Source organism: Ambystoma mexicanum, chromosome 1p, assembly GCF_040938575.1.
Source record: "Ambystoma mexicanum isolate Mex_15411 chromosome 1p, UKY_AmexF1_1, whole genome shotgun sequence".
Taxonomy (NCBI): Eukaryota; Metazoa; Chordata; class Amphibia; order Caudata; family Ambystomatidae; genus Ambystoma; species Ambystoma mexicanum.
In genome coordinates, this window is record NC_090921.1 from 974,402,782 (window position 1) to 974,429,048 (window position 26,267).

The window sequence follows — 26,267 nt, forward strand, 5'->3', positions numbered from 1 at the left end:
GAGGACCAGACCACCCGTCGTCGACGGCGACTCAGTCTTGACAAACTTAGTCTGCGGCCTTCCAGGCCCCAAGGGGCCTCAGCCCTGCACAGTAGGGAGAGCGGGGGCAGGTTCATATTCCATCTCACTTAGAGAGTGTATATTCCCCCACACTCCAATTATTTTCGCCAGGCTGCCATCTTTATACACCATGGAGAACACTGTCCTTCCTGTAACAGGAAGTTTCCCTGGAAGGATTCACAAAAGTGTGAAACCTTTGCCTGCCTAGGAACCACGCCGAAAAACAGTGCAAGTCTTGCAAATTGTTTAGGCCGAAAACTCTAAAGGGCCGCAAGACTAAATGCTGGGCCCACCACGCCCTGCAGGCCGAGGCCGCCATGGACGCCGAAGGAGCCTCCAGCGATGGCAGCGTCGGCATCCTAAGTGATGCCTAGGGCGATCGGGATCCAACTGATTCCCGCGTGCATGCCCCCGACTCCAGCAGGCTGGCGGTTCTGCTATGGAGATGACACCCAGCGGCTCAGGCACCCCCAGTTCTCATCACACCAAGCACATACCAAATGGCTGAAAGTTGACCACGTCGTCGACTGATAGGCCACACACGGCGTCGAAGGGAAGGTCCGAACATTTCCTGTCTTCTGGGCCACCATGGTCACGATCACCACATGACAGGCCCTCGAAACAGCCGCCGAAGTCTGTTCCGACACTGTGTCCAAATCTGCGAAGTCCTCTGGTTCTGGCGACATGGCCACCTGTTGACAGCCTTGGGGGGGTGGGGGTGGCGCGGCAGAGAGAGAGAGAGAGAGGGGGGGCAGAGAGTTCTAAATTGAGCGACTTAAAAAAAACGTCCCGGACAACCTTACTGAAGGCCAGAACGTCGAAAAACTCAAAATCTTCGATGCCCCAAGCCTCAAAGTCAGAAGGTACAAAGAGAATGGATTATTCGATTATTCTACCCCAGAGGGCACCCTTTCAGGGGCAATGCATCATAAACGGACCCCTGTCCCAGAACCACCTCCTACACCTGCTCCCTCCCTGCTTTAATACATTTCTTTGAACACCCAGATCAACTCCAGAACCTTCAGGGCCCCCCTCAGGGCGAGGCAGCAAGCAGACAGCCCACCGCCAAGAGAGCCCACCAAGATGCCACGCAAACTACTACCGCGTCCTATCAAGGTCATGGGTCAAGACACATTATGGCACTCGGCTCACATGACTGTGGCTCATATTCAGAAAGAGGACCAAGGGGACACGGGGACTTGGACCAATACTATGATGATGACGCATACATCATCCAGTCCCCAAACCACACCGACCAACCGGTGGCTGACTCCCTGGTAGAGGGAGCCCTGCTCTTAAAGGCTGCAGAACACTTTAAGATAGATACCCAAGAAGCTCAAGTCGAAGACTTCGTAGAGCACATCCTTGGGGATAAAAAATCTGCAGCACAGTTTATCCCTTTCCGCCATCAGTCCAAACGCGTATTCAGCCCTCACTGCTTACCCCCAATCTGACAAGGGCAGTCAACCCACGCATTGAAAAGATGTTTAGACCAGCCCCTTCAGACCCTTTAAGCAGTTGGGGGACAGCTAAAGCCTGACTCTCTAGTAGTCACACCTCAAGAAAGAGAGCGGGAAAACCTCTAGCCTGTACCAAAGCCCCTCCTGACAAGGGTTTGTCTTTGGGAGAGTGCTGTTATTCCATCTCGGGACTGCATCTGCGGCAAGCCAACGCACGCACCCTTTTGGCTGCGGCTAACCAGAAGCTGTGATGGAGCTTGGGGAATTTCTGCCCGACCTCCCTTTGGACAAGCAAGTCGCCTTCAAGGCCGGTCTGGCAGATGCCCAGGACATTGCGCAGGACCTCATGGAGTCTTTGGTCTCCCACATCGACGTAGCCAGCAGAGGGCTGTGCCTCCTTGTAGAGATGAGAAGGGTGGCGTGGATGCACGCCACAAAGTTCATCTGACGTGCAGAGGCGGATCCTGGATCTGGCCTTCTAGGGCATGGATCTTTTTTCATTCATCAACCGATGACTGGTTGACAGAGGAGCACCTCCACTCAACCCGCCAAGTCCTTGGCCATCCTGATGAAATGTGGGCAGAAATCCTTCCCTCAGTCCCAGGGCAGGACAGAGTTCAAGCCCCATGCTTTCTCTGGCTTCAAGGGGTTTCTGGACAAGTAGGCCTGACAGGTTGCCCAGCGCCAAAGAGTAAGCAGCAGAGGACTTCACACTGGTTCATCTGCTCCCTGTCCTCTGCCCCCGCCTCTGATGCCAAGAAGCAGTGACGTCATGTTCTGGGAACACAGCTTGCCTGTGGGGGGGCCGTTTGGCTCTGTTCCAGGACACCAGGAAGTGTCTTTTCGGCAACCCGTGGATCCTATCGGTAGTCTCCACACGCTCCAGTCTTCCTCTTCCTTTGCCTCGATCAGCCCCTCCTCCTCTTTGTCAGATCGGGTCCCAGTCTCTTTTACGGGAGGTCCTTTCGCTGTTGGAGATTCAGGCAATCAAACTGGTTTCTCTTTCAGACGGGTGCTACGGGTACTATTCCAGGATTTTTGCAGTACCCAAGAACAACTGGGCTGGCTTGAGGGTTGTCCTGGACCTGTCCTTTCTAAATCTGTCTTTACTGCGGAATGCCTCAAGATGATTACTCCCGCGCACATAACAGTCTCTAGGGGCTGGGGACTGGATGTGTTCCCTGGACCTCAAGGATGCGTAACTGCGTGTACCAATCGCACCGGAAGTTTCTGCGGTTCACGATTGTTGTACCACTTTCAGTACATGGTGCTGCCGTTCGGCCTGAACCCTAGCCCCTCGTATCTTCATAAAGTTGATGAATGCAATGGTGGGCCTTCTCCGCTTGGAGGGCGATCATCTGTAACCTTATTTGGACGACTGGCTGGCGAGGGCAGGGTCACCCAGGAGGGGTGTTGCACTCCTGCCAGCGATTTGGCAGATAACCTTAAGCTGGGGTTCTCCCTCAATGAGAGGAAGTCACAGTTGTGATTATCTCAGGATCTGGTCTTCCTAGGGGTGCATTGGGACACTGGTTCAGCCGGTGTTCCCTACGCCCGAGAGGCTCCTGTCCCTCCACGAAGTGGGGGGGCACTTTCTCGCCAACACTATCCCTTCGGCATGGTGGTTCCAGTATATTTTGGGCTTGATGGCCTTCTGCGTGCTCACTGTACAGCACGCTTGCCCCAAGATGAGGCGTCTCCAGCTCCAACTGGTCCAGGACGGAATCCTTCCTGCAATCAATCTGCTCGCTCGAGCTCAGCACAGTGGACCTGGCCCTCGAGGTGTTTTTGCCCCTCATTGGGGACAGGTCTGTTCTGGTCAGGTTGGACAATTCTACTACAATGCTTTACCTGAGCAAGCAGGGTGGCACCTCCGGCCCCCTTCTGCATGGAGGTGGTATTGATCTGGGAATGGGCCCCAACGGAGGGAGTTTGGATTTCAGCAAGCCACCTCCCTGGGGACAGCGAAGTGGACCAGCTTAGCCGCTTGGGGTTTAACTCTGCGTGGAAGTTGCACACCGACTCCTTGTTGCACCTGTTCCAGCGTAGAGGGGGAGGGGGTTCGCGGACTTGGATTTGTTCGCATTCCCTCTGAATTCCAAGTGCCCCCAGTTTGCTTCATGGGCAGGACAGGGCCCTATAGGAGATGCCTTCTAGATCTGTTTGCACGGCCGCAGATATTATGTGTTCCGGCCAACCCCTCTGCTCCAACGGACCCTTTGCCAAATTCGGGCTTCGGTGGGTTGCAGCCTCATCCTGATTGCCCCCCACTGTACTTTGAGACCCTGGTTTTCGGATATGCTGCAGTTGTGCTCCCAGGTTCCCGTCCACCGTCTGATCTCCAACAGGGGATTCCTGATGTAGCAGGGCAGGGCAGTGGAGCATCCGGACCTGGCCAAGCTGGCGCTGGCAGCCTAGTTCCTGGCCAGCTTAGGCTTGAACATGCTCAATTTTCGGATGACAACTGGGACATCATTCACCAGGCCCTCAACTCGTTCCCTGTAGTAAAGTAAATGGACTAGGTTTTGCCATTGGGCTCGGGACAAGGGTCTGGACCCTGTCACCTGTCCTCTGGATGACGTACTGGCTTTATGCTATTTCAGCACACCTGGCTCATTCTGGAGTTCAGGTGGATACTTGCCACACTTATTTGATGGCCATTGGGGCTTAGAAGAATTCCCCTGAGCATGTTCTGCCGGCAACCCATTGGTTAAGGCCCACCTTAAGGGGCTGTCTAGGGTTTTTCTGCCGGTGCTTTGGCTGCACCCGGTTTGGGACCTCAGTGTGGTTCTTGCAGCTTTGCAGTGCAAGCCTTTTTCGAGCCAATCGCCTCTGGACATCCTCTTGGTGACACTAAAGACAGTTTTACTGGTAGCTCTCACCTCTGCGCGCAGGGTTCGTGAACTGCAGGCGTTATCCTCGTGCAAGCCTTTCACGTTTCACGACAAGGTCATCTTGCGCACTCACCCAAACTTCTTGCCCAAGTTGATCTCTCCATTTCATCTCAATCAAGAGATCTTACTGCCGGTGTTCTCCCTGACCCCGCAGTCGGAGGCAGAGAGGACCCTGCATTTCTTGAACCTCAAGAGGGTCCTCAAGTTTTATCTCTCTCTCGAATGAAATCCTTCAGGAAGTCAGGCATTGTTCGTGACTTTTGGGGGATCCTCCCCAGCCCTCAGGATTCCAAAGTTTTCATTGCCCATTGGATGGTTCAGGCCATTTCGGAGGCGTAGACAGCTTGGGCAGACCTGTTCCTGAGGAGATTCATGCAGTCAGAGCCAAGGCTATGTGGGCCACTCCGTCTGCCTTCTGTTAGTACTACTCAGTGGACACCCGCACCAGGTGCGAGCCAGGGTTTGGTCAGGCGGTTCTGAAGAACCTTTTTGCTTCTTCCTAGATCTGAGGCAGGTTATGACAGTTCCACTCTGTTTCTTGTTCAGTGGAATCACCCACAAGGATGGAGGAAAGGCGACTTGACGTATGAGTAAAGTTACCCACCGTAGTGACTAGAGTACTCCGAGTTAGGGCTGTACCGAATAGCATATTTAGTATTCGGCCAAAGTCGAATAGTTGCTTTATTTAATAAATCATGTTCCAAACTTCAACAAACACACATTAAAAAAAAAAAAACAAAGCAACATTTTAAATGCACTCTATACTTTATTTCTCTTCGTTGTAATTAATGTTGCATCTTTATTTAAAGTATAAAAGCCAGAAATAAAGCAGATTTAACCAAAATGAAGGGACCAAATGTACAGAAGATTGTTGCATATTTAGTGCTAGTTAAAGTAGGAGGCTTCACAAATGCAAAAGGACTGCCTTTGTGAATCAGATGCATTGCATTCTCTATCCAGTTGCAAAGTTGAAGTGGTCGCGTTTTGAAACTTCTTTGCAGCTCACATACAAATGTATAAAATGGTTCATGTCGGCTCATGCAGGACACAAGTCAAGAGGAAATCTGAAATGCCTGAACTATTCACCCCACCCAAACAAATGCTGCTCACTTTTCACTTATTCTAGTCACTCCTTCTCGCCAATACACAAACATATACAACTTATCATTCCTGATAAAATATCAGATAATGTTAAACTCAGGACTCAAGTCCTCAAAAAAAGAAAAGGGGGGACTATGACGAATGCAATGGGGCGTGACATGACAGGAACTGAAAGTATCTATGCACATTTCTTTCAGTTTGTCTTTTCCATCTGAAAAAAGTGCACATTGCATATAAACATTCGCCAAAAGATAATATTTTCCTGTATTGTTGCTGGCTAACTATAAAAGATGTCTAAGAATCTGTAACAAAACATGCCCTAAAGAGCAGATTACAATATAAGATATTGTTCAGCTGTGTGATAGCAATTTGTCTGGTCTAATTCTATTCAGTTTTGCAAACTGAAGTCTATATTTGTTTTTCTGAGTTCATGTTGCATTGTATTCAAATGAGAATGTCAAAGTATTCGGCAAGAGCCGAATAGCTTTTTTTCAGCCGGAATTCGTCCGAATACTTACTCGAAGCCAAAGTTTGGTACACCCCTACTCCTAGTGCATAGTCCCCTTTCCTCAATACGTCCCATCCACCTTCCCCCCCGCTAGTATGAGAAGGGCTAATATGTTTGAGTAACCAGGTATCTAAGCGTCCGATGGGTTCAAAGGGGACTGAGGTGACGTGCCGGAGGGCGGGGCCTTGGCGGGTCAGTCCACGCCAGAGTCTGTGCCCCTGCGCATTATACTACATTTTAGAGGGGAAGCTGCCAAAGGTTCCCGTACCGTTCCCATTTTTGGGGATGCCCACATGGATGGAGGAAAGGGGACTATGAGACACTATGAGAGTGTCTATCTAGTCACTACAGTGAGTAACTAATTACTGTTGCACTATTTATTAGATTAATCTTGTGTGTAAAATCTTGGACATTCCCACATTTTAGTGACCGAGTATGGGCATTTAATTTATTGAGCCTATGTTTTTGATGTCTGTCTCTTACTTAGGATGTAGAAAGTTGTGACGCAAATGCAAGTTTAAGCACTCTTTGATTGGATGCGGAGTGCTGCATTGCCCTTTTGTTGGATGTATTAGGAATGTTTAGTGGGAAATCCTAGTGTGGTCAAATTGAAAAATGTTGCTGGCAAGTTTTTGCATTATTGAAACCATGGGAATTTGTTGTAGAAGCTTCTCTTTATGTGTATATATAATATGAATATAATTTTGGCTTACCTGTGTTTCTACAGAAGATTAATCGTATGCAAATCGGTCTTAGTCCTGGGCTCATTTAGAGCAGACATCTAGGCCACTCTTTCTGTACAGGAGAACAAGCAAACCCAGCCAATATTTGGGGGGGCGGGAGGGGCAGGGGCTCAAGTTCCCTAGTAACAGAGAAAGGAGCCCAGTTCTTCAAACGTAGGCAGACTAGTAAACCTCAAAAAGTGATGGATAGCTTTGAAATATCCACCATTTATTTTCAGTGTGGATGTGGAGCCTGCAGGCAAGGGAATTGACCGTTCTGCATTTGAGCTTCTGTTGTGCGTCAACCTTATTCAGGGTGCAACTTGGTCATTAATCTCAGGGCATTTTAATAGTTCTAATGTTTCCTGTAACTCTTTTTTTTTTTTTTCCCTTCAGGCGAGTCTGGTCTTGGAAAATCTACACTGATTAACTCCCTGTTCCTAACAGACCTTTATTCAAAGGAGTATCCTGGACCCTCACACCGTATTAAGAAGACTGTGCAGGTGAGGATATCCCCAGTCTCGATGTCAGTTTCTTCCATCTGTAAGGTCTTTCCTAAAGTCTCCTTGCCACATGCCTATCACTCAGTGTTTTGACCCTGTTCTCCTAATTTGCGCACACTTTATGGATTTCTAGCCCTCTTTCTCTTTTCCACCCTTGCCCCTTTGCCGGTCCTACCACAGCACTCCTTCTCCACTCTTCCTGCTCTTCACCTTCTCCTTACCACCCCGGCCAGATACCTTTCTTCTTCCAACCACTCTCCCATTTGCCCTTTGGCCCATTTCTCTTTCCAGGCAATGTTTCTCTTTGACTATCATGTCTCTCTATCCCCTTGTCTGTCACCCACTTTTTCAACCCGTTTATTTGTGCTGTAAAACATACTTTCTTACAGTGAGGTGACATCCCTGAAACAAGTTCCCCACAATTGGTGTTTCTCTACTCCACGTCTTAATGTTTCTCCAGCATGGAGTCTGGCATGGAGTCACATGGTCATGAATATTCCCCGTCAGGATGGGAATCCTCAGTTAAAAAAGTTTTCACTTTAGTTTGAAAACCGCATTTCTCCTCTAAACCAAACACTGTCCTAAGGGTTATACTGCCCCTGTCCAATGACAGTCCTCTCCCTAAGCTCCACCCCTGGAGGCCATCTTCAGATTTTTACTGCAAACTTTAGTGTTGGGAGTCCTCTCGGTGCTCTCCAAGCTATTTTTTCATATTTCAAGTTTTCGGCAAATTTAGTTACTTTTTTTGGACCAATTTTTGCCCAATTGTTCGACTGGAGGTCGACTACCGGCAGCGCAGACCTGCTGTCGGCAAAGATCACACTACATCGCAGATCTTTCATCGAGGTTCGAGAAGGCCCAGGCCAACTTCATGCCTCTCCACCATGAATGAAGAGAAGATATGCCGCTTCAAACACTGTGCGAAATGTGGATTGATGGACGTGTACATCAAAGATCGACACCATATATGTCTGTATTGCCTGCATCCGGATCAAAGGAGGGATGGAAGGTCTGCAGTAGATTTTTGAGAAAGATAAAGAAGGAATGCTACAGCAGGCTGGCAGCTTGGCTCAAATCGGGCAAGGCCTCTGACTCTGCTTCCAGGCATGGTCATGATGTCCCCTAGGACGGGCCGTTCCCACAAACTCACTCCCTCAGAAAAAAGGTTGAGATCCTTTCAGGATGCCCCGCCCTTGGGGTCCGAAAGAAGGCAAGGCTGCACTTCATTGATCCGACTGGGTTTTCCGCTGCTGCGGGTCCCAGCTGGGGGGGGGGGGGAAGGACAGTGTCGCTGTCACCAACCACTTCGAGTGGATTGTGTCCTCCAACGCATTCCTCATTTTAGATGTATTCCATCCAGCTTTGCTGCTCTTCGGAAAAAAAATTTTTGGCAGAGGGCGCCGTGCGTCGATGTCGTCGAGTCGATGGTCCCTCGAAGGCCTCCGTCGAGGGCGACGTCATCGGGTGTATAAGAAGCACGCGCGGCGCCTCAGTTCCGTTTTTCCGCTTCGGACATTCGGCGCGCCTCGAGTTCTGTGAGAAGATATATAATAACGAAATGTCCTCGTCATCGACGCCGACCACGACCCCGAAATCAGGATTCAAAAAGTGCAAATCGTGTGGGTCAAAAATGTTGATCACGGACCCGCATCGAGAGTGTTTGTGGTGCTTCGGAGAAAGCCACGACATGGAGGCCTGTACGAAGTGTCAGGCGATGACGGGGAAGGCCTTGGGAGATAGGAGAGGAAAGCGACAGGTAGTTTGAAAAACCAATCGAAAAACCTCTAGCGTCGAGTCGAGATCCCGTGAGGAGAATTCTCCCAGACACAAAAGTTCTCGATCGAGGTCCTGTAGCGATTCCCATCGCTCGTCGTCTTCGTCAAAAAGATCGAAGAAACGACGCCACAGGTCTCCCTCCACCTCGTCAGACGAGTCTCCAAAAAAGATGAAATTCCCCACGAAACATTCATCTACCGAAGAGTGGGAAGCATTCAGGGTCATAATGATGGAGGTGTTTGAAAAAGCGAAGCCTCGGTCCGCGCCTTCTTCGGAAGCCGGCCGTGAGCGTCATCGCTCCGACACTCGCACACCCTCGAGCCCGGGTGATCGAAAAAGGAAGGATATGGAACCTTCTAGGACGCCGAGTGGAAAAACGCTCGAGTCGAGTCGACCGCTCAAGGTCATCGATGCCGTCCGAGACCCATCATACCTCGAAGGGAAAATCTTCGAAGGTCGCCTCGATGCCCTCGATGCAGACCCTGTCAACGACCACGTTGTCATCGACGCCGTTATCGACGTCGATGCCGAAACCCTCGGCGCCAAAGGCTCCACCCAAGCCAGGGAAGCCAGAAAAAGAGAAGGATAAGGTTACAAAACCTGTATTGTCCTCAGAGCCAGGTACTAGACCTCTTCCTCCTCCTCGCCCAGAGAAGGTTTTCAAGCTTTGAGTTTTTCAAATCCCTGACCTCAATTTTTGAAGAACAGGAGAGATCTGATGAGGAGAATGTACCTTTTGGGCTGGAATATGGCACCCCAAATGTCCCAGAATGCTTGATTTCAGAAGAAAGCAGAATGAGGGACTTGGTGGAATCATTATACAATGCAAGTGGCATTGACAGATCTCCTGAAAACAACTTTGGCAGACCAGAACCAGGAGAGCACGCCAGTCCATCATACCGTCAATTAATGACAAAGGTAGTAGATTACTTAGGATGGGCTAAACCATCAGTCCAATTCATCCAGGATGATTTAACAAATATATTGGACCATGGTCCCACCGAAGACCCAGTACTACCCTTTCATGTAGCCCTGCAAATTAGGGTGGCCAAGAATTGGGAAACTCCGGATTCTATTCCTCCGGTAAATAAATCCCTCAGCTGGGAGCATGGAATTAAAATCTGCCAACTCCTCATGTGCCTTGGCAAAATTTTCGTACTCTTTGGGAGTGCATTGCAATGGCGGCGGAGCACATACCAGAAGGGGAAGAAAGGGAAGGGTTCCTAGCCATCGTTGGAGATGGAAAGGAAGCCATACAGGAATCCCTTCAATCTGGATTGGACACTGCAGATAGTGTAAGCAGGTCCATGGGCACTAGCACGGTATTGCACAGATTTGCGTGGTTACGGAAGTCTGGTTTCGCACCGGACGTACAGAACCGCCTTCTGAACATGCCTTTTGACGGGTCTCACCTTTTTGGCAACAAGGCTAACGAGAGCCTTGAGAGGTTGCAGACCTCAAAAGCAGCTGCCAAATCTTTAGGAGCTGCTATTAGGCAACCTCAGCCTTTTCGTGCGCAAGGACAGTCATGGAGGGATCCTACACTTCGTATGGAAAGGTGAGAGGAATGGCCAGTCAAAGGGGCCATAAAATGGCCACTCGTGGTGGACGAGGAAAACGTGCTAAACCAGCTCCAGCTGCAGCCTCTCTGCCATCAGCGGCTGCAACATCCGCCACAAAACCGCTTTGAGGACTTGCATCACAAAACACCTGTAGGGGGCAGGCTGTCACAGCATCTGCAAGAATGTCGAGCTATTACTTCAGATGTTTGGGCTCTAGAAATAATAGCCCAAGGTTACTGCCTCCCTTTTCTAACGCAACCTCAAAGCAATCCACCAGGGAGACACCCGTTGAAGTCTTCAAACCCGCTCCTACAGCAGGAAGTTTTAACCCTGCTGGAGAAAGGTGCTATAGAACCAGTACCTGCAGCGGAGAGGAACAAGGGATGGTACTACTCCCCGTATTCTTTGATCCCCAAAAAGGAAGGAGGACTGAGACCCATCTTGAACTTAAGAAACTTGAACAAGTTCCTCAGAAAGGACAAGTTCAAGATGGTTACCCTTTCTCAGATCCTTCAGGCCCTTCAACTTCAGGACTGGTTGGTGTCATTGGACCTCCAGAATGCTTGTTTTCATGTGCCAAATCATCTCAAACACAGAAAATACCTGAGGTTCGTAGTTGGCGACTCACATTATCAGTTTCGAGTCCTGCCTTTCGGGTTGACCTCCACCCGAGGGTCTTCACCAAGTTAATGGTAGTAGTGGCAGCGCACCTCAGGAGAGGGGGATTCATGTCTACCCCTACCTTGACGATTGGTTGATCAGAGCGCGTTCTGCCGAGCAAGCACTGGATCATCTGAAAGTCACCTGCCACTTCCTCCACAAACTGGGCTTCTCCCTCAATTTCAAGAAGTCACAGATGACACCTTCCCAGCAGCTTCAGTACATAGGAGCTGTATTAGACACATCCTTGGTAAAGAGCTTGCCTCCCAAGTCGAGGGCTCAAGACATTCTTCAGATGGTTTCCAAATTCCAAAATCTCCAGGCTTACGACTTTTTAAGGTTGCTCGGCCTTATGGCATCCTGCATCTTTCTGGTGCCAGAGGCACGCTTGAGGATGAGATCCCTTCAATGGGCCCTAAAGACTCAGTGGTCCCAGTTCTCGGGTCAAATGACGGATGTTCTTCAGATTCCGAACAAGGTCAGACAAGACCTTCTATGGTGGACCTGTACAGAGAACATCCTAAAAGGAGAACCTTTTTGGCAACCATGGCCGGAGATCACAGTAGTGACGGACGCCTCACTCCTGGGGTGGGGAGCTCATGCCAACGATTTGACAATCAACGGTCGTTGGTCTCAATCGGAGTCCAAACTACATATCAACCTTTTTAGAGCTGAGGGCAATCGGACTAGCGCTGAAGGCCTTCCTGCCATCTGTCAGGGGAAAGAATGTCCTGATAATGACGGACAACACAGTGGCCATGCACTACCTAAACAAAAGAGGTGTGGGGTCACTACCCCTGTGCAGAGAGACAATGCAGCTCTGCTATTGGGCGATTCAGGAAGGAATCTCTTTAACGGCAGTTCATCTACCCGGGGAAGAGAATATGATGGCAGATGCTCTGAGCAGGCAGAGCACGGTATCCCACGAATGGGAACTGGCTCAGGAAGTCATTCAAGAGATCTTCGCCCTTTGGGGAACCCCTAAAGGAGACCTGTTTGCAACCGAAAATGCGAAAGGTATTGCTCAAGGGAATTTCCCCCGAGAGGAGCCCTGGGAGACGCGTTCGTGGCGGAGTGGAATTTCCCACTATTGTACGCGTTCCCTTCGATTCCCGTCATTCCTCAGGTCATCAGGAGGCTGAGAAGGTTTCGGAGCCGCATGATCCTAATTGCCCCGGATTGGGCCAGGAGAACGTGGTACCCGGACATTCTAGACATGTCCATCTGTCCTCCAGTAGGTCTTCCTCAGAGAGAACCTTCTCTCTCAGATGGAGGGTCAGGTTCTCCATCCAGAGGTCAAAACGCTCAACCTTCATTCTTGGTATCTGAAAGGCTGAGATACAGGGATTGGAACCTTCCAGATGTTATGGAGGTGTTGCTTTCGGCAAGAAGGCCAGCAACTAAGTCTCTATACCGTTGCCGTTGGAAAATGTTTTGCAACTGGTGCAGAGAAAAGAATGTCGATCCTTTTCTATGTTCTATTCCGGAAGTATTATCTTTCCTTCTGACCCTAGCACGTAGAGGTCTGAATATCGGAACAATAAAAGGTTACCTTGCAGCACTTTCCATTTTCAAGCGCTCATCGGAAGAATGCTCCTACTTCAAAATTTCTTTGATAATACAATTCTTAAAAGGACTTAGTAATGTGTTTCCTCCTCACCCCAGATCGGTACTTGAAATGGATCTAAATTTAGTCCTAAAATTCTTAATGTGTGCTCCTTTTGAGCCTATGCACACGTGTCCATTAAGATTACTAACGTGGAAAACGGAGTTCTTGGTTGCTCTAACATCAGCAAGAAGAGTGAGCGAATTGCAGGCACTGTCTTCTGGCCCACCCTATACTGTGTTCCATAAGGACAGAGTTGTGTTGAGGGTAAAACCATCATTTTTACCGAGTAATATCGGATTTTCATTTAAGTCAGAAAATTCTTACCCGCATTCTATCCTCCACCCCATCCTTCGAAGGAGGAGGAAAGATTACACAGGTTGGCTCCGAAAAGAGCTTTAAGCTTTTACATCTCTAGACTTTCCAGACTTAGAGTGGACAACCAGCTGTTTATAGGTTACACAGGAAGGAAACTGGGTCAATCGGTGACAAAACAGACAATTTCATGCTAGATTGTGCTTTGCATTTCAGAATGCTACAGACTATCTCAAAAAGACCCTCCGGAAGGGTTAAGGGCTCATTCCACCAGAGGCATCGCCTCCTCCACGGCCCTTCAAAGAGTGTTCCAATAAAATCCATTTGCGAAGCAGCAACTTGGTCTTCACTACACACCTTCTCAAAATTCTATAACCTGGATGCTTCCCAGTCTAGGCAGCTAACTTTTGGAAAAGCAGTACTATACTCAGCCATCTAAGGGTATCGAAAAATCTACCCCCTCCTCCAGAGGAATTGCCCATACTGCTTTGGGAGTCTATCTAAGATGAGGAATACGTTGGAGGACACAATCCACTCGAAGAACAAGTTACTTACCAACTGGTAACGGTTCTTTCGATTGGATGTTCCTCCAACGTATTCCTCATCGCCCTCCCAGCCTACCCCTCTGTAGATTTTTCCGGGTTATTGCCATCTCAAATCTCGCAAGGCTCATACCTGTCTGCCGGCACAATCTACACAGTACAAGATCAAAGATAAAAAGTGGAAAAACAGAACTGAGGCCAACGGGCGCCGCGTGTGCTACTTATACACCCGATGACGTCACCCTCGACGGAGGCCTTCGAGGGACCATCGACTCGACGACATCGACGCACAGCGCCCTCTGCCAAATTTTCTTTCCGAAGAGCAGCAAAGCTGGATGGAATACATATAAGATGAGGAATACGTTGGAGGAACATCCAATCGAAAGAACGTTACCAGTTGGTAAGTAACTTGTTCTTCTACGGCAAGCCTACCAGTGAGGGGTGCACCCTCTAAGAGAAAGTCCTTCACGCCTTCAAAACTCTGCTTAACATCGGCGGACAAGGCAATGAAGGAGAGATCCAAAGGTGGCCATTCGCTGAGAACCCCCACCCTTCCCATCCCCCTCAGTGACGGCATCAGCAGCTCAACCGACCAAAACAAGTTGGTCAACAACGGTCACGACCACATCGACTAAGGATCCTGCTACCACCCCATCGACAACCACTACTACCTCGTCAAAAGAGGGACTGACCATGAAGGTGGTGTCCAATCACAGGGATGGCCGCCCGACGGGCATCCCTACCGCCACAGCATGAAGCAGTTGCTACAGCTCTTGCAAACACCCCTGCAATGGGGAATAGCAGCCGTTCCTACCCAGAAGTCTCAAGAGAGGGAAAGGGTAAAACTCCTACGGACCCTAAGACGGGTACGGAACCATGGACTGCTCCGGTCAGACCGGTAAAGATTTATCAGAGCTCCAATGAGGGTGACGACAGTCTGCCTGAAGACTATTATTCAGACCACAAAGGGGGGTGTCGGGGACCCATGTCTGTAGGTGGGTCACCACGAGGCGAGCACGGTCCTCCACCGCTCCAGAAGAGGCGCACCAGTCTGGAGCCTCCACCTCACATTCCTTCCACGCCTTACCCCAGGGACATGTTTTTGGACATTCTGATCACGCTGCACAGAAATCGAACAGACTGCTGCCCACACCAGGTCCTGCTTTGTCTAGGAGTCCCCCAGGGTTGCTTCTTGGAAGGCCTTACCGGCACAAGTGCAGGTCAAAGGACCCTGCTGGTCCAAGGTGTCAACAGACACCACCGCCTCCACCTCGGGTCTTCACCCTGACTGGCGATCCTGCCACACACACTGACAGACATGGGCATGGATACGGCGGCAACGGACACCGACAAAGCAGTTGACTTTGTACTTTCTTACTGGGACCCAGTTACCGCGGATGAACCGCACAGGACCTCTCTGCCAGATGAGGTCGGCTCCATCCACGCGATGATGTCCAGGGCCTCAGCACTTTTCCAACTGGTGTCTGAGACGACAATGTTGTGAGTCCAGACGGAACACCATCATGTCCTTCCCCTTACTGGAAGATATCTTGGGATGAGGGCCTGTCTCTGATGAAGGATCCGAGCCCTGATCCACCGAAGCGGGACAGGCTTGAGAAGAAATGCAGAGTTCCGCTCCCAAATTCCTGAGGGCCCAGCCTTCACCTGACTCTGGTCTCAGCCGCGAACTATCTGCACCAGGAGGGGAAGAAGCTGGACGCTACGGGAAAAGGATGATCTATACTGCTGCCAGTACCATTAAGGCTGCTAATGCCCTGGCCATTTTGTCCCGATACGATCAGGAACTATGATATAAACTGGGCCCTGTTTTGGACTTGTTACCTGAAGACCAGAAGGTAGAAGCTCTGGCGCTGTTCCAGGAGGATGGGGGAGGGGGTGGGGGGAGTGGCCTCGGCCCACACCATCACAGTGGCGGTGGACATCGTGGACACCAGGTGTCGTCAAATGGGCAACAGTGTGTCTCTTGGTCGGCATGGATGACTGAAAGCTACCAACTTCAGACCAGACTTTCCGTCCAAAGTGTTGGACATGCCATTTGATGGAGTGAACCTATTTGGCAAGACGGTCGACGAGCCTGCAAATTATCAATACAGACACAGAACGTTTACTGGGCACCCTGCAGCAACGTCTGTCGTCGTCCTTTCGTTCCTCGAGAGGAAAGCCTGGCAGTCCTCCAAGGGATATACCGCCCCTTATCGGCAGCCTTCCGGCTCCACGACTTAAGTGGCCTACAGAGATCGCTCACAGGCATACAACAGCTGAGGACAGTGTTGGCACCGACTGCATGGCAGAGCTCTGACCCCAACATGCTTGAACCGGCCGTGGATGCACCCCAGTGGGAGGCTGGCTGACGAGGTTCATCAGCGCGTGGAAGACCATCACCACCGACGGATGGGTGCTGGATCCTCTCGATCAGGGACAGACCTTGGAGCTCCAATGCAGGTGTCCTCGTATTCCCCCGGTGGCTCGACAAGAACAGCATGTGGCGCAGCTGCTGCAGGAGGTTCATACCATGTTGACATGGGCGATGGAGCCCCGGAGGCGCTGGGGGACGGCCTCCAGAGTGTACTTGATACTCTTTCTGGTCCATAAAGTCAGGAGGGTGGAGGCCGATCCTGGACCCAAGATGCCTCAACTACTTTAAGTCCCAGAAATTCAGGATGGTCAGCAGCATGTGCTCTGCCAACTGGATGAAGGCGACTTCCTGGCGTCTGGATCTGGAGGATGCCTACTTCCACATCCCCTGGAAGCACTAGGCGACATAATCAATTCAAGGCGCTCCCCTTTGGCTTGAAATCGGGCCCAAGGGTCTTTACAAAGTGCTTGGCTCAGGTGGCGCTGCATCTTCGTCTCAAAGACATCCACGTCTACCCTTACCTCGATTGGCTCGTCCGGTCCCACTCCCACGCTGTAGCGAGCCAGCACACGGCGAGGACCGTGCATCTGCTGACGGATCTGTGCTTCTCCTTAAATTATCAGAAGTCTTGCTTGGAGCCATCGCAGAATGCTCAGTTTCTGGGAGCCCGACTCAACACAGTAACTTGTCTGGCGTCTCCCTCAGAAGAGATGGTGATAGCCATCCCTAGGGAAGGTGCAGTGCCCGTCGTTGGTGCGGTCGGCTACTGTGCGAGCCCTCAAGTTGCTGTTGGGCATGATGTCCTACTGCATCAACCTTGTGCTCCTTTGCAGACTACGGATGAGGCCTCTGAATGCGAGGTGGCTGCAAGTCCCTGGATCCTGGACGGACAAAATCACCCTCAATGAGGAGTTTCGACGAGCAATACAGTGGTGGGGCATGCACTCTCATCTCATGCAAGGGGCTCCATTCCAAGTTCCTCCTTACCAGGAGAAAGTCACCACGGATGCGTCTCTGGAAGGTTGTGGAGCTCACACCGGACAGTTGCACGCCAGAGGCCTCTGGCTGCCAGAAGAAAAGACACTTCACATCAATGCCCTGGAGTTTCAGGCTGTCTTCTGGCCCCTCAAGTCCTTCCTGCCGTCGCTGAGGTGGCAAGGTGGTGAGGATCTTCATGGACAACACCACCATGTTAGACATCCGGAAGTGGGCAGGTCGCGCTCTCCGGCTCTCTCCAGGGAGGCCCAGGATCTGTGGGACTGGGCCATTTGTCGGAACATGTTACTCGTCCTTTTCACCTGGCAGGCACCAAGAACATCGCAGACTCGCTCAGCAGGGAGCTACGTTCTTGGCACAAGTGGGAACTTTGCCAGGACAAGTGGATCTTCTATTCCACGAACGGGGTCTAACCCCCGATCGATCTGATACTTTGAATTTGTCACTGTCGTGAAAAGAAGTTGGCCAGCAGGTTCCTGCAGCCGCGGAGCATGGGGGTGGGGGGGCGCGGTGTGTTCTCGTTCACATGGGAGGTACTTTTCCTATACGCTATTCCTCCGTGCCCACTCCTGCTATGAGTGATCAACACTCTGTGTCACTGAAGGATGATACTCGTCGCTCCGGCGTGGCCACGACAAATCTGGTATCCAGACCTGCTATGTCTGTCATGGCTGTGTCCATCAGGCTGCCACTACTTCCCGATCTTCACTCCAGAGAGGGGAGGGGCAATTCTGCACCACAACACAGCGTCGCTGAACCTCCGGGCCGGGCTTCTGCAGCCCTAAAATGTGGACATTATTCTTTAACTGCGGAGTGTAAGGCCATCCTGGTCAAGACCAGGGCCTCTTCATTGTTGAGGTGGTACGGCCATAAGTGGAAGCGTTTCTCCCGTGTGGTGCCGGGCTCCGAAGATTACCCCTCCTGCTTGTGGCAGCTCGCAGCTCCTACCATACCTGCTTTCCTTGGCCACGGCTGTACTGGATCACGCCTCTATCAGGGTGCACCTGGCTGGCATATCCAGTTACAACAGGACACCCTGGGTAGGCCTTCCCTTCGGTCGCGCTGACTCGTCAAGGAGTTCCTCAAAGGATTCTTCAGGACTTTTCTGTTGGTGAAGGCGCCTGCCCCAGCTTGGGAACTCAATGTGGTTGCGACTAAACTCATGGGGGCTCCCTTTGAGCCGATGCATCCAGCCCCGCTCAAGTTTTTCTCATGAAAGACTGCTTTCTTTGTGGCGATCGCCTTGGCCAGGCGAGTCGGAGATTCATGCCCTGTCTTGCAAGCAGCGGTACTTCCACGCTACAAGGGTGGTACTGTGGACGCACCCCACCTTTTATGCCGAAGGTGCTGTCTGAGTTCCACCTCAACGAGCCTTTGGTGTTGCCTGTCTTCTTCCAAAATCTGTCGTCGCCAGCGCAGAGGTCCTTGCATTCGCTGTAAGTTGCTCGTGCCTTGAAGTTTTACGTGGCAGGCACAAAGGGGTTTTGGAAGACTTGTCAATTGTTCGTCAATTTTGGACCTATAAATCTTTGGAAGGCCTTGTCGAAGGCTTCCATCTCCAGATGGCTGTCCGGCTGCATCGTGCACTGTCAATTGCTGGCTAACAGACCCCTTCCAGGCCGGCTGAGAGCCCATTCCACCAGAGCCATCAGAGCAACTCTCTCTGGTGGGCCCCTGCTCAACATCTGCAGGGCTGCTACATGGAGGTCGACGCACACCTTCATGAGGTTCTACTGCGTCGACAGGGATTCCAGGGAGTAGTGCCAGTGTTGGCCAAGCGGTGCTATGCGACCTGTTCATTTGAGGCGATTCTGTTCCAGGGTTCAATATTTTTACTCCTGTTGAGCCTTGCTACCTTGTGTCTGTGTACTGCTGTGTAATCTATATTCATGAGCATGTAAATCCATGCCAGTTCCCATGCTGTAGAAGGAACAAGTTATTTATCTGTAACTCCTGTTCTCCAGCAGCATGGGTCTGGCATGGACGTGCATGCGTACCCTTCCACCTTGCCCTCTGTGGCTCTTCTTAGTTCATACTGCCACTTAACGTCCTACCATATCTGAAGATGGCCTCCAGGGGTGGAGTTTAGGGAGAGGGCTGTCATTGGACGGGGGCAGTATGACCCAAAGAACAGTCATTGATTTAGAGGAGAAATAGTTTTCAAGCTAAAGTGTAACAGGTTTTTTCTTTTACCAAGGATTCCCAGCCTGATGGGGAATGTTGATCATGTGCATCCATGCAAGACCCATGCTGGAGAACATGTTGCAGGTAAGTAACTTGTTCCATCTTGGCAGTTTTTCTTTTTTCTTGCCGTATTTTCCAGTCTGATGCCATCATGTTAACTTATACCCTGGGCAATCGCTGGGTGTTTTTGTGAGGGTATTGCAGAAAGGAGAAATTAGCATTTTTAGAACAAAAACGCCTGGATAACATTGTAAAGTTGGAAGCTACTAGCCAGACAGTGAGTCACTTACCACCTCATTTCTTCAAACGAACACAGCACACCCTTTCTTACTTGAAACAAGTCAGATATCACTAGCTAGTGCCTATGTTGAGTTCTGAAATATGTTTTGTTCTTTGTGACTCTTAACTAGGCAATTTATTATGCATCTGCTTTCTTTTGAAACTTATGAGGACCCCTTGGGAGATCTCACTCTGAGGAGAGTCAGATTGACACTAATGCAAATACCAATGTTAGGAATAGCTACACGAGAGCAGGCAAGCTGCCTCATGTCAATGTCTAAGGTGCATATAATATACAGCGCACATACTATGTTTAAAAATGTGTTTCCTTTAGTGGAGTGAAACTTGCAGGTTCTATTTAAGTTTTCAATTAAAATGTCTATACATAATCCACTTGGAAGTCTGAGTTGTTTAAGGGTCCAACTTAATCCTGTTCTTGGTCTTCCTCAGACAGTACATTGTTAGATTTATTTTACGATGTTTGTAGTACATATTTGCCCCATTTTGTATTTAATTTGGAAGGAGTATCCAGTTGTCATGAAAGCACAGCAATCGTCTCATATTCCCATGGCAAACAAATGTCCCTGCCCAAAGCCATGGTTTTTGCAGGCATATTTAGCTTTCCCCAACGGTAACTCCAAATATGTTTGGCTTAATGAGTTGGTTTCCAATGAATCCAAGGTTTTTGAGGTGGTAACCGGAACATGGCTTCTCACCATGAAGGAGCTATGCAAAGTTTCATTTAATTATATTTTTGTTCCTTTTTATAACTGTTTTTATTTTAGTTGTATTTGTTGGATTTTTTCTTTGGGTTATTTAGTCACAAATGAAATTGTTATATATTATGAATTTGTATTTTGTTTCTCCGGCAGTGGGTTCTTGCATGGATTCACATGCTCATGAATATTTCCTGTCGTAAGGCTGGGAATAGTTGTTAAAAATGAAAGCCGTTTAGACTTGGGCTATAGAGACGACAAGCAATTGTTTTAGCTGATCAGTGTCCATTGAGTTATACTGCCACCAGCCAATAAAACTCATCCCTCGAAGCTCCACCCCTGATGGCCATCTTCAGATTGTACTACATGTTTCTGATGTTTTTTTGAAGAAATCTTCCTGCTCTTAATCGTCAACCGTCACGCTGCGACTACCGGCAGTGGGGACCCGTTGTCGGTGAAGATCTTCAATCCACGGTCAGATCTGCAGCCCGTGGCACCAAATGCTCAGGCTTGGGCCTACACCTCAACACCTTGACCATGGTGGATGCCACTAAGAAAAGCCTCTTTAGGTCCTATGAATGCTGCAGCCTGAATATCTCATAGTATCGGCACTTTACTGTCTTCATCCCGACAATGATGCAAACGGATGCTCAATTTGTCAATCCTTTTCGGCGAAGGCTCTGAAGGACCGCATTCAGAGGTTGGTGACCTGGATCGAGAAAGGTGACGAGACCTCTGATACGGCCTCCGGGCGTAGGCCTGCCTCTTCCAGGGCCGGCAGGTCCACTGAACATACTACCACTGGTAGGAAGAGGTTGAGGTCCTTTGAGGATGCTTTCCTGGCAAAGGTTAAAGAAAAAAGTGAAATCACAGGCTTCCTCGACAGCGGTCTCTGCGGGACCCAGTTCTGAGATGGGTTGGTCACTGATGCCAACTCTGACGGTTAGCCTACCGGCTGGTTAGTTACCTCCGTCCGCGAGGAAATCGCTGGTCTAGTCATCCAAGCACAAGTTATTGTAGAAGACTAGCAAGTCATTGAAGGACCCGTCTGCATTTCCACCGTAGTCGACGACCACTTATCCATCAAGACCGTCGCCCTGTCTGACCGCTCTGTCGATGCAGACAGAGTCGTCGACAAGGTGCTCAAAGTCTGCCAAAACAAATCTTCCTTTGGTGGCTACACCGAAAGGTTTGTCAACGACTGTCAACCTTACATCTGCAACAGTCACAACGGCCAGGGTCTCTGCCTCCTATGCCTCTGTCAGCGGCCCCAGACAACTGTACCTTATCAATGACAACTCGTATGGCTGCTCTGCAGGACCCAGTCATTGCCTGTTTCCCGAGGTACTCTAATTTGGAAAGGGAGCTGCCTCCAGCTCTGAACGTCCTGCTCACACCCACCAAGGCTGGAACTGCAGGCAGTCTTCTTGGTCCTCAAGTAATTTCAGCCTCTGCTCCAGGGGAAGGTGGGGCAGAGGTTTACAGGCCACAACACCACCATATTTTATATCTGGTAAACTGGGCAGGACACATTCCCGTATGCTCTCCCTGGAGGTACAGTCTCCCTGGCGCTGGGCCATCCAGCAACACATGCTTCTCCCATTTCACCTATCGGGCATTCAGAACACCATTGCAGACTCTCTCAGCAGGGAGCTGCGGTCCAGCCATGAATGGGAACTCCAGTAGGCTCAAGTGTCAAGCCTCTTCAGCGAGTGGGGTTTCTCCTCAGATCGGCCTCTTTGCGACGGCTTCCAACTCGGTGTCAAAGGTTTGTCAGTAGATACCCTTGGCCGAGGAATCTGGGGGAAGCCCTCTCATTTCCTTGGGAGGGCCTCTTCCTGTACGCTTTCCCTTCAATTCTGCTTTTGCTACGTGTGATCAACACACTTGGATGTCACTGCAAGATGATCCTCATTGCTCCAGGGTGGCCGAGGCAGATCTAGTATGCAGACCTTCTCCATCCGTCGGTGGCCCTGGCCCTCAAACTTCCTCCACTTCCTGACCTGCTCTCCAGGGGAGTGTCAATCCTGCACCACGACCCAGCATCGCTGAGCCTCACGGCCCACTATTGGAGCCTTAGAATTTGGACACTAGTCACTGCCTTTGGAATACAAGAAGATCCTGGCCAAGTCCAGGGCCCCTGCTATATTAACTTGCTACAAGCACAAATGGAAGCGCTTTACAGTGTGGTGTCGGCTGCAGAAGATTTCACCACTGTGGTTCTCTGCCCCACAGCTATATCCATACCTTCTCTCACTGGCCAAGGCTGGTCTTGCCCTTGCATCTATCAAAGTACACATAGCCTCCATGTCATGGTACACCTGGGCTACGGGCAAGCTCTCCTTGTGGTCGCACAGGCTCGTCAAGGAGTTCCTCAAGGGCATCTTCAGGACATTCCCTCTGGTGAATGCTGCTGCTGCAGGGTGGGAACTGAACGTAGTGCTGTCTAAACTAATGGGGCCTCCATTTGAAACAATGCAGCACACCCCTTTTGAGTTTGTCGTGAAGACTGCCTTCCTGGTGGCTGTCACTTCGCCCAGGTGGGTATGGGAGATTCAGGGCCAATCTTGTAGGCCTACGTATTTGTTCTTCCACGCTCCTACAGTGGTTCTGCGAACTCCTCTTTCCTTCATGCTAAGGTTCCGTCAGACTTTCATTTCAATGAGTCTTTGGACCTACCAGTTTTTTTTGCCAATCCTTCTTTGCCTGCTGAAAGGGCATTACATTCGCTGGATGTTGCGCGTACTCTGCAGTTCTATGTTGCATGTACAAAATGACTTTTGAAAGACGCCTCAGTTCTTTGTAAATTTTTGACCTGTGGGGCATCGGAAGGCCCCGTCCAAGGCTTCTCTCCGGCTGTATCATGCATTGCCATCGTCTGGCCAACAGACAGCTTCCAGGCTGGCCGAGAGCCCATTCCACCAGAGCTATTGCAGCAGCAAAAGCGTTTCTCACTGGTATTCCCCCTGCTCGACATCTGCAGGGATGCTATTTGGAGGTCTACCCACACCTTCACAAGAATCTACTGTGTCGACATGGATTCCAGGGAGAAGTCACGAGTGGGCCAAGCAGTGCTGCACAACTTTTTTTATTTGAGCTGAATCTGTTCCAGGGGGCAAGTGTGTATTGCTTCTGTGAGCTTTGCCACCTCCTGTGGTTGTGTATTTGTACTGCTGTGTAATCTTATTCATGAGCATGTGAAACCATGCATGACCCCATGCTGGAGAAGGAACAAGTTACTTACCTGTAACTCTAGTTCTTGGGTCTTGCATGGATTCGTATGCAAACCCTCCCCTCCGACTCTCCTTGGTTCATACTGCCACTTTGTGTGTGACCAAGTCTGAAGATGGCCACCAGTGGTGGCGCTTAGGAGGATGAGTGTCATTGGCTGGGGGCAGTATGACCCAAAGGACACTGATAAGCTAAAAAACGGCTTGTCTCCTCTATAGCAATTTTTACCAAGGATTCCCAGCCTGACGACTGGGAATATTCATGAGCATGTGAAGCCATGCTGGATAACAAGAGTTACAGTTAAGTATCTTGTTCAATCTATTGTACAGCGCCTGCAGAGGATTTGCACTGAAGCAAGACCGAGCTATGCTCTGGCAACATTTGTCTTTCCGAAGCACCATTTGTTGGAGTCCAGATGCCCAAACTCCCCACCCCACATAGTATGAGGGCCCAGGGCTTTAAGTGCCAGGGCACCATCATCAGGGCTAAGGGTAGTAGGTTGTAGAGGTGCACTCTTTCTTCGTGGTGTTAAATGTAATCCAGTTAAGTAAGCTATGTCAATAACTTTCGGGTGCTTCTCGCCAGATCTGTGCTACCAGATCAAGTAAATTGTGTGAGGACAGGTCCCTTGAAAGGCAATGAGGGTCAGACAGAGGGCACACTTTATGCAATATAATTGTAAGATGTCGTTGGACTTAATCCATTCAAGGTTTTTTTATATATAAAAAGGGCATTTTTTCAATGATCCATGTACAAAAAGGTGCAATTTTTAGTTACAATAAATTGATTACACAATGTAATTACTGCCATTACAATGCTTCCAATTAATGTAATCTAAAGTTTCTTATATTTGTAAGAATAAAAAGCCAGCAAGTGAAATCAGCAGAGGGCTCAATTTGCATTACTTGCTTCATGCTTCATGCTTCAATTACTATCATTGACCTATTTCGAATGTAAAATTCTGTGATCATTCTTATGTTACCAAAATGGCCTTTGCTTTTATTCAAGTCACCAGGAAACCATGTTGGTGCGATTTGTCCCCTCTTCTTTCACATAGATACTTTATTTACAGAGTGAGGGTGATTTACTCGATTGAATTGTGTATATATTGAGTCAGCAAAAAATTTATTTAGAAACACCAGAAAAATGAATTTGCAATGGGCAAACTGGATGCAAACCATACCATCGGACCATGCTGATGGACCCTAATTGTGACTCTGTTCCTCCTTTAGTTGTGTCATGATGCCTACCCCCGGGGAACCAGACCAGATCCAGCAACCCCGGAAGCAGGCATCAAGTTATTTTGAGCAAGCCCAAAAACCCCTGCTAGGGGCTGTTTGGGTGCGGTCCTGGCGCCTATGGCACCAGGCTCATATGGAGTCAGTCCTGGCGCCATAGGCACCAGGCTTGGAGTAGAACTTACCTGATGCAGACCATGCTGCAGAGCTCCAAGCCAAATGAGGCTTGGAAGGGACTATTTTACCTAGGGACTATTTTTTTACTCGGGTGGGGCTGGGGAAGAATACTTACCTGGGACTACTTTGGAGGCTATTTAAACCACGCCCGAAGAGCAGCACACGCTTCGTGTTATTCTGCATCCAGCAGCGTAACGCTCACCGTGTCTGCAAGCCTGCATCCTGTCTTCTGCCACGCCCGCCGTGAGTCTGCAGCTCCTAGAAAAAGGGAGGAACAGAAGGAGAAGAGGTTAGAATAAGAGCAAAACCTTCGATCCTTACCTGAATTCGGGATCCACCGGGCCTTCGAGCTGGAAGAAAGAAGCATTTTACGTGCGCCGCCTCGCTTGCTGCAGCGCCGTGCTGAACTCACCGGCCTGCGCAGCATCCTCACGATCCACCGCATCCTTCTGCACGTTCCCGCCGCACTCTGGCACCTAAGGGGAACACAAGAACAGCAAAGGTGAGCCAAGGGAATAAACAGAGGCAGTAGTAAATACCCCCATAGACTTACCTGATTACCGCCGGGGGTACTAATCCTCTTCACGGGTCGGCGCAGTCTCCATTGCATCCTCGCCGTACCCCGGGCCCCTAAGGGGAACAAAAGGACAACAAGGTGAGACGAAGGGACAAACAAGGGGAACTCTTCTCACCACAATACTTACCTAATTTTACCGCCAGAGGCATTATTCCCCGAACTTCATATTTTCGAGGGGATTGGGTCCTCCGACGTATTCCATATCTATGACAGGGAATGTCCACAGCTGTGCTGCTTCGAAAAATCTTTGGCGTCTGCGTCGATGACGTCGATGCGCCGTCCCCGAGGACCTCCTCCGACGGCCGACGTCACCTGATGTGATAAGTAGGACGCACGGTGCCCATAGCCTCAGTTCCGTTTTTTACACAAACGTGTTCGCTTCATGAATCTCGGTGCGCCTCGACTCGTTGGAGTTTGCTGTTTTCAATTCTCGGTTCGTTGAACCTGTTCGGTTTGTTGTGAAGACCTGTTTGTGGCGATATCTTTCTCATCTTCAACCCCACGTCCGGGCTTCAAGAACTGCGGGGACTGTGGGTCCAAGATGTCGGTCACGGGCTCGCACGACGCCTGCCTCTGGTGCCTCGGGGAGGCCCACGATACGGACGCCTGTGTTGACTGCCAGTCGCTCACGGCAAAGGCCTTGCGGGAACGCAAGAAGAAGATGTCGATAGGCCGGGTGTCTAAGCCCTGGAAGTCGAGGTCTGCGGGGCTTTCGACGGATGACTCGAGGGGTGACTCTCCGCGTCATTGTCGGAAGTCCAGTGGGTCGGTCTCGCCACTCCT

At 50.1% G+C, this 26,267-nt stretch overlaps 1 protein-coding gene across 2 annotated transcripts in view; it reads left to right on the forward strand.

The window, feature by feature from the left end:
* The window catches only part of LOC138582601 (septin-7-like), a 403,409-nt gene that overhangs the window by 103,105 nt on the left and 274,037 nt on the right, over positions 1-26,267 (forward strand). For both annotated transcript variants that reach the window (XM_069654032.1, XM_069654023.1), the window contains one exon: positions 7,142-7,248. In XM_069654032.1, coding sequence (XP_069510133.1) covers positions 7,142-7,248 — 107 coding nt within the window. The remainder of the gene's footprint in view (positions 1-7,141; positions 7,249-26,267) is intronic.